This window comes from Carassius auratus, chromosome 50 (genome assembly GCF_003368295.1).
Source record: "Carassius auratus strain Wakin chromosome 50, ASM336829v1, whole genome shotgun sequence".
Taxonomy (NCBI): Eukaryota; Metazoa; Chordata; class Actinopteri; order Cypriniformes; family Cyprinidae; genus Carassius; species Carassius auratus.
In genome coordinates this window covers 430625-439763 of record NC_039292.1, presented here as the reverse complement: position 1 = coordinate 439763, position 9139 = coordinate 430625, and the positions used below count along the sequence as shown (strand labels likewise).

The following is a 9139-nucleotide window of genomic DNA, read 5'->3' as shown; positions in this document are numbered from 1 at the left end:
GGCGGCACGTGGCCGACTTCAACTTCCGGTCGACTTCCTTGCCACCTGATCCCGCCCTGCAGCTGATTCTAAGGCCGGTGACACACTGGCTGTGTGGCGTGAGCGTGGCGTTTCTGCTGTTTGTCAGTTGCGTGACACCTGGGGCCTGTTCTTCATACGTCGCTAACTCAGTTAGCTGGATTTGAATGTTGACGATTTGGCGTGATCTTGGATCATTTGGTTCTTCGAAGCTCATCCCGGAGCTGCTGTCATAGCAACAGGTCCGTAAGCTTAAACCTGATCGGGAGCATCTTATTTCATGTAAACAGGATTAGATCGCTTCTTTTCATCCAGAACTGATACTCAAAATATGTCTGCTACCACCGCTACTTTATCACAAGAGTGTTGTACTAATCTAGGGACAATAATTTAAAATAATAATCATTAAAAAATTATTTAAAAATAATATAAAAATGCTGTGTAGTCCATAACAGTCTACTATAGACATAGCCAGTTTTACTCACTGAAATATTTATTTGTCATAAAATTATTACTTCATAATTGTATTAGAGTCTTACAAACATGCTATACAGATAATAGTGTTGTGCATTATATTGAGTGATGACTGCTATTATAAGAGTGGCTTGACGGAGTGCAGGAGATGCAGATAACATGATATTGACCCTTAAGAAACTTTCATTAATGCTGTCACGTAACAAATCTTTCCAAATATAAAATGAAATAAATAGATACTTTCTACATTGAAATAAAAATGTAAAGACTGCACAACTATTATAAATTGAAAAAAAAAAAAATTCTAATAAAATAAAAACATGTGTCTATTATCTGTTTCATGTATCTATTATAACATTTATGCAGTTTTGTTTGCCTGGCTGTTTCCTTATAAAAGTCCAGAAATTTGTCAAGTTTTTCGTCAGGTGTCATTTTCGCTGTGCAAATACATCTTCTGATGCTACTGGACACATCTTCAGTGATGTTTCTGGACTCATTGAGTGTTTCAGGTCTTTCAACATTATACACCCTCATCCAGGCGACCCAGCTGTGGTTGATCAGACAGTTGGCAAATCTAGCTACCCTTCCTCCATGGATCTCCTGTCTTTAGCCATAGCCACCTTGAGGCTTTCTCTGCTGCTTCACTGGTGTTGCGGGTGGCTCTTCCCACTTGACTCATGTAGCAATGGCTTCCGCAATGGCCTTCAGTACCTGGTCATTCCTCCACCTGTATCGTCCCTCTCCCAGTGCCTTTGAGCAACAACTCAAAATGTGCTCTAGGGTTCCACGCTTAGAGCACAATGAACATGCTGGAGACTCCACTTTGCGCCATATGTGAAAGTTTGATGGACTGGGAAGCACATCATATACCGCTTGAATGAGAAAACTGATCCGCTGTGGATCTGCCTTCCACAGCTCCGCCCATGTCACTTTCCTTTCGATCGCAATCTCCCATTGTGTCCAGGCACCCTGTTGCCTCATTCCTACTGTCCTGCAGGTTGTCTCTTCCTCAACCACTGCTCTCACCTTCTCCTGGACTAGGCAGCGCTTATTCTTCCCTTTGATGGTGTCAATGTGGGGAGTTGAAAAGGAACCCAATCCAGCCCTGCCTCTTGTTACCACCCCCACCAGCCTCTTATGGTTACCACCCCCACTTGCCTCTGCTTGTTGAACAGCCTCCTCAGCCTTCCACTTCCGACCAGTCCTCACTTCAATCCCAGCCGTTGCTACTTTTGGGTCACTAGAGTCTCTATACAGCAACACATCCCTAGCTTTTGTAACCTTGAACTCCTCTTGCAAGGATTTAAGCGGCAGTTGCAGTTTGTTGCGGTGCCCATAGAGTGCGATGCAACTTAGACTTTTTGGAAGCCCCAGCCATCTTCTGAGATGGCTACTAACCTTCCTCTCTAAGGTTTCCACAGTCGAGATTGGCACTTCATAGATGAGTAATGGCCACAGGATTCTGGGAAGAATGCCATGTTGGTACAGCCAAGCTTTGAACTTCCCTGGCAATCCAGACCGATCCACTGTCTTTAGCCATCTGTCCAGCTCAGTGCAGGTTGACTGGATGGATGAGGAGTCCCTCAAGGTGCTGTCAAACACCTTGCCTAAGCTCTTGACAGACTTCTCTTTGATTGTCAGAATTTTTTCACCAGCTACGCTGAACCGGAAATTATCATCCACCTTTCCTCTTCTCAGCACCATTGATCTTGACTTGGCTGGTTTATAATGCATCCGTGCCCACTCCATTCGTTTTTCGAGACCCTTAACAATCCACCGGCAGCCTGGGACTGATTCTGTGGTGACCGTGAGGTCATCCATAAATGCTCTGATCGGTGGCTGGCATAGAGCTGACTCCATCTTGGGCACTCTGCACTCTGGGTCGGCAGACTTTATGAGCATATTCATGGCCAAGGAGAAGAGAACTACAGAGATGGTGCATTCCGTGATGATTCCGATCTCGACTTTGTGCCAGCCTGATGTCACTGCTCCTGAAGAAGTTCTCATCCTGAAATTGTTGTAGTAATCAGCGATGAGGTCTCTGACTCTTCACGGGACATGATATTTTGTGAGGGTGAGCTGAACTAGCTTGTGTGGTATTGAGCCATATGCGTTAGCCAGATAAAGCCACAGCACTGTCAGATTGCCCTTGTTCTCTTTAGCCTCTCTGATGAGCTGTGTTACCACTCCTGTGTGTTCCAAACACCCAGACATTCCTGCAATTCCACCCTTCTGGACTGATGTGTCAATAAACTTATTCTTTGATAGGAAGGTGCTCAGTCTGTTGGAGACTGCACTGAAGAAGATCTTAGCTTCAATACACAACAGGGAGATAATGCGGAACTGGTCTATCTTCTTGGAGTTCTCCTCCTTCGGAATCCAGACCCCTTCCGCAACTCTCCACTGTTCAGGGATCCTGGCCCTCCTCCAGATAACACCCAGGATTTTCCACAGGCGCAGCAGGAGTTTCGGACAGTTCTTGTACACTTTGTACGAGGTGCCGCTTGGTCCTGGAACGGAACTAGCTCGCGCTTTCCCAACAACTTCTCGAACCTCCTTCAGCTGCAGCTCTGACATGTTGAATTGCTCACTTGGCCCAGGAGGGTCTTTCAGAGTGCTGCACTCCCCCAACTCTTGCTCTCTTACTGGGCCGCTGTATGTTTCCTTCAGGTGTTGATCAATCTCCTCCTGAGAGCAGACCAGCTTGCTGCTACGCTTCTGTCCTAGCAGCTCCTTAGTGAACTTAAAGGGGTTGGCAATGAATGCGGCTCTCTTTCGGGCTCTTTCACGACGGTGCCTCCGATGCCACTTTGCCCGACGGAGGATCCTGATCTTCTTCCGCAGGATGCTCATCAAATGTGCCAGGCCAATGTGCTCCTCCTTTCCTGACTGCCTGTATTGTCTCTTCAGGGTCTTAATTTCCTGTCTGATGTTATGGATTCTCACCTCGCATTGGTTATTTGAGTGAGATCCTCTGGAGCCTCTTTCTTTCACCTCTTCACTGAACCATTCAGATGCAATGCTGATGATGATCGTTGTCATGGTTTGCAGTTTCCTGTCAACTTCTCCCCTAGTGGTGGTCTCCAGGATTTGATCGACATCACTATCAAACTGGTTCCACAATGGGGTCATGTTAGATGCAGGCCACTTGATCCGCCTCTTCTCAGACTTAATGCTAGATGGAGTCATTTGCAACACTTGAGGTTCCGGGCACTGTGGGGTGACTCCGGGCCTGGCTCCTCCTGCATATCACCAGGTTGGACACCTGTGCGTTGTGTTGGTCCTGTACCCACCAGACACTTCATCCTCCCTTGGTGGATCTTTAGGCCTTGCTTATTCTTGCAGATTTTGCCACATATACACTGCTTTCTCGTAGTCGTTTGCCCATTGCCTTGTTCTAATAACGTTATGTCCGTCCAGTTGGGGTGCTCATCCTCCCCCCCTCTCGGGCACCCCTGGGGGTATTTTTCCAGTAGGTTCATCGTAGCTTGTTGTGGGAGTCTTCCTCACGGAAGACACAAAATTAGGTTGCCAGCCCATTCTGCCCCAATTGCCGTCTTTCCGAGCTGTCACCGATTCTCCGGTTGTCACCATGCTTTTCATGGTTGTCAACCAGCCTTTCCTGGTTGTCACTGATTGAATCAGATTAACGCTGTGCAAATACATATTCTGATGCTACTGGACACATCTTCAGTGATGTTCCTGGACTCATTGAGTGTTTCGGGTCTTTCAACATCATACACCCTCATCAAGGCGACCCAGTTGTGGTTGATCAGACCACAGCTTGTGCCCAGTTGGCAAATCTAGCTACCCTTCCTCCATGGATCTCATCTCTTTAGCCATAACCATCTTGAGGCTTTCCTCAGAACATTAGGGACAATCCCTTGAAACTTTGGTGGTTTAGATCTGAACTGGAGCCTGTATCCGAACTCCAAGGTGCTTAGCACCCATGGACATTGGGTGCATTGGCGCCAGTGGAGGAGCTGTTGAATGGAAAAGTGTGTAGCCGGAGACTGATTGTCAGCAACGATTTATTCCACCTGACATCCTTGTGATGGAAGACTCTGCCAGTCTGCCCCTATGAAAGGACTGTCGGACTCCTTGACTGGGTCCCCCTAGAGCCCCTTGGCCAGCAGTTCTCCGCTGTCCTGGGTAGGACTGGGTTAACGATTCTGAAAGAGTCGAGCTACCTCTCCCCGCTGATGTCCGAGGCCCACGAATAACTGGTGCCCGACGCACAGAGCATGTCAACTCCCTTGTCTTATGGGACTGCTCCAATGCTGCCTCTGAAGGTGGCCCAAAGACCTTGCCAGGGATCAATGGAGCTGCTACGACTGCTATGCAGTCTTGGTCCAAAAGATTGGCCTGGGACAGCCATACTTGGCAAAGCACTTGAACCACACTGGCCATCGATTGTCCCAGAGCTTGGGCATGTGATCTTGTTCCTCGGATCAGCATGTCAACCACCCTGAGCTTCTGGAATGTCTTCACTCGTCAAGGTAGAGGACAAATCCTGCAGTATACCCTCTAAATAAACCAACAGGAGGGAATTGGTGCATGCCAGTCTTGCAGACAAGGCAGAGGCCTGATAGATTCTTTTTAGCTGAATGTCAACTAACCTACAATGCTTGTTAGGGTGTATAGCATCTTTGCCAGCCCTGGTGGTTGCTCCTGCCAACATAGAAAGTTATGCCCAATCTGAGGAGCTGAAGCCAGCCCATAAGCTGCCGCCCCTGCCAGGTTGCCCAGCTGTGTCTTAGGGAGGGCAGTGGAACCTGGGACCTTCCATGAAGAATGCAACTCTGTCACAAAGTCTGGAAGTATAGGCAAACCTTCCGTTTTTCAGCGCTGAGAGCCTCTATGAAACACCGAAGTTGATGTTGAGGCAGGTTGTGAAGTCAGGTTTGCCCGCTCTGCTGATCTAGCAATCACTGCCCTATCTGATGGATCCAAAGGAACAGGATCTAAGTCCTGAGAAGAATAATCCTCCTTCTCTGAATCAGAGATGTCTTCTTGATCTGATAGCATAGAATTGCCTTCCCTTCCAAACACTCCAGATGCTATCACAGATTTCTCATCTGGGTGGCGGCATAGCTGTTTTTGCACCAGTTCCCCAGGGCCTGGAGGCCCCACCGGCCACTGTTGTGCCTGTAACAAATTATTCAGAGTCTCTTGCATTCCTTGCATTTGCCCCCTGCAGGGATCTCTGCTGGAAAACCAATGTTGTCTTTCTCTTGCATCTTAATAGGGAAGTGAAAAATAGCCCAGCTAACTTGTGTCTTCACAAAGAGGTTTCTTTGGCTTAAATGACAAATGAAAATCTCTTCACGCTGTGTTTTTAAACAGCTTTCTTCAACTTTAGCTTTTCACCCTTACAAGTGAAGAGGCCCCCTTGCCAAACAATTTGTGTAACTAATAATACTCACATTTTCAAATGGAATTATCACGGTAATGCTAATGGAGGGATGACTTGGGAGGGTGTGGAGGATTGCACACCCATGTCAATTAATCTCCACTAATTGTGGATGGGATAAAGATGGGACTGATCCTCTCAATTTCACTTCCTCCAGGGGATTGGCAGTCCTCAGGAGAAGTCATCGGCTCGAACCTTTGTTTTTTTGTAGCCTATCAACCTGTCCTCACCATCTGGATTATTGTTTAAACCCTAGACATTATGTTATATTATTTTGGTATTGTATTATTTTGACAACTTGAATAAAGAATCTTGCAAGTCAATCAATCTGAACATGTGCTCCTCTTTTATGTTATGGTCGAGAACGAGCTGGCCGTGACAACACTCAGGAGAGTTCTAACAGCTCGGATAGTGCATTAATCAAAGGTAAAAACAATCGTCACGAGCCGCAGGATTTAATTTGGATATGTTTGTGCATATTTTTTTACTCCCAAAGCCATGATTCTCATTCACTTACATTATTTGACTGACAGACTGCAAAGGTTTGAGTTAAAAAAGTTTGTGTTCTACCAAAGAAACAAAGTCACCTACATCTTGGATGCCCTGGGGGTCAGCAGATAAACATCAAATTTACATTTTGGGTGAACTATTCCTTAAATTACTGCAATAACGATCCAATCCTAAATCTTCCATATTTGCTTTTTTAAATCTATATAGTGAGAATTTACACACACGCACACACGTGTGCAAACCCACATTACAAAAAAAATAATAAAAAAAAAAAACACCAAAAACCAAAACCATGTAAGAGAAGAGGAGTCAATTTGATTTATCTTACCATGAGACCTGTTTTGTCGTATATTCTCTGAAAAATATATATATTTTCACATCCTGTTAGCTGTTAGCTGACTCATTTAGTATTCTCTGTTTAGTGCTCTGGTTTGTGGCTTGTAAACCAATAATTAAATTTAAAAGATTTGTAAAAAGCAATGAAAACAACAATCATTTATTTAAACATTGCATACTTCTGTCTTTGACAAAAATGAATATTACACTTAAGTGCATTTACCCTTCAGTAAATTAGACCGATGTCTGGACGCCAGGGGTTGAGAAGTTTTTGAACCTGCAGGCAGAGAAACCAAAAGTTAAAAAAATATAAAAATCTATGCAACACGAACATAATTCTTTTAATGGTACTAAAAAAAGACAGATATTGCCACAAGTTCACAATCCTTTCACTAACCGCTTGCCGGAATTCTTCTCTGCTGCAGAGGTCCTTTCACAGTCTGTCTGCTGTCTTTATTAACAGCAATGAAGGCTGTATGAACACTGATCACTCCTGCCTGAACACTGAGCTCCACCATCCTGCTCCTGATCTCCTTTAGTACAGCACTATGTGAAGACCACTTCTGCTCCAGAGAACGGATTAGAGTCCGAGCCACCAGCCGGTGGATGGACAGCCTGCAGAAACATGAAGGAAATGTGTTGGATAAGAAAAGAAAACAGTGGATTTCACTCAAATAAATTTCTGCATGTGCATGTATGTGTGTTACCCAGTTTCCTCAGTCGGTTTGAGGCAGAAGTGGAGCTGGTTTGTTACAGGTTGATCTTTAAGACTGTATTTGACTGTCACTGTTCCCTCAGAGCCTTCTGAACTCTGTGAGAGAAAGAAAAGACAGATTATTATTATCTAAACAAATGAGATACACTGGTATTATAAAGAAACACATGCTAAACCATCTCACCTCTCCTTTCAGTTGGGCATAAATGAGTGCCCTTTGACCCTGGAAGAGCACATTGATGGGAGGAGACAGTGTTTCAACAGTAAGACCATCTGGAAGGGTCCAATCCACAGAGATAACAACAGCAGGCTGCAGAGCAAACCTGAGCGACTGCATCACCTGATATAGTTTGAAGAGAAAGAGAAACCATTGAGACATTTGACCAGGAAACATCTGTGTCTGTGAAATCCAGTGAAGAGCTTTACTTTGGGCTGCATGCGGTCTGTGTCTGTGATGAACTGAGCGTGACCAGATCCCTCTCTGGCCATTCCTGTGATGAGGGCGGCACTCGCACCCTCACCAATCCCGAACGAGAAACACCTGAAGACATGATCAGCTCTGTTACTGTTAGTGATGAAGATATGAATGATGCACAGATCAAACCCAGCAGAGCTTTACCTGTGAAAACGAGCATGTTTTTTCACCAGGCCCAGCACCTCTATAGTGTTTCCCACCTCTCCATCCGTGAAGACGAAGAGCTGAAGAGGGAAAACAGTCTTAAATCTTTGACTTCACATCGTTACAGTGCATTGTTCAGGTGTAAGCGGAGGTGTTATACCTGTCTGGGGTGATCGGGGTGACAGCGCTGACTGTAGATGTGTTTTAAAGGCAGTAAAATCTCTGTGCAGCCCATGTCTGCTTTCATTTTCTTCACTCTCTTCAGAGCTTGATCCATTGTTTTCTGTTTATACACAACACTCTGACTACAAAGACACACAGAAACACATCTCACCTCCACTGACACATTTCAAAAGTGAATATCTATGAATGAAGATCTTGTTAACTAACGGAAAGAAGGATTCAAAATATGTGCCAAATCCATAGATATTGAAGTAGCATCCCATGGGCAGACTCTTCAACAGTAACAGCAGAGTGTCCTAAAGAGAGACATGGACAGATATTTAAACTCAACATAACCCTGGTCTTACTAAACACAAGTCAAAGGTCTGTTTTTTTATAATCCAATCAAATCCCAACACATACTGTAAACTCAAGACCCATAATACATCCATATTCTGGCATAAAAAAAAATAAATATTAAATCTTAAATCCTACTTTTGCACTTTCAATGCGTTTCTGTGCTCTTGTCCCATGATGCATCTTTTTGTCCATACTCCATGATCTGTCAATCACAAAAACAAATTCACCTCGAAATGCCAGTGATGATGTCACTTCCTCTGGGAACTCTGGGTACAAACTTATCATGACCACTGTGTCCCTCATCAGAGAGCCTGAAAAAGACAGAAAGTGACAGCTTGGTCTCTCAATCCCATAACGCCAGTGAGCTGCAGGTCATACCTGGCGGGGCAGTGGTCACTCCTGCCTCCACTATAGCAGAGGGCTGATGGGTATCCTGATAGAACACAAACAGCTCAAAGTCCTTATCAAACATGTGACCAGGACTCAGATTCACCTGCACACATAAACAACACATGCTTTAAACTGCTCTGCT

General features: G+C 45.0%; 1 protein-coding gene across 3 annotated transcripts in view; it reads right to left on the bottom strand.

The window, feature by feature from the left end:
• LOC113066537 (von Willebrand factor A domain-containing protein 5A-like) overlaps positions 1-9139 on the bottom strand; it is a 39130-nt gene that overhangs the window by 17554 nt on the left and 12437 nt on the right. Inside the window, exons 5-6 of one of the 3 annotated variants that reach the window (XM_026238419.1) lie at positions 8986-9100; positions 8743-8918 (exon numbers count right to left, since the gene is read on the bottom strand). The exons of the other annotated variants lie outside the window; for them this stretch is intronic. Coding sequence (XP_026094204.1) covers positions 8743-8918; positions 8986-9100 — 291 coding nt within the window. The remainder of the gene's footprint in view (positions 1-8742; positions 8919-8985; positions 9101-9139) is intronic. 3 annotated transcript variants of the gene reach the window in all.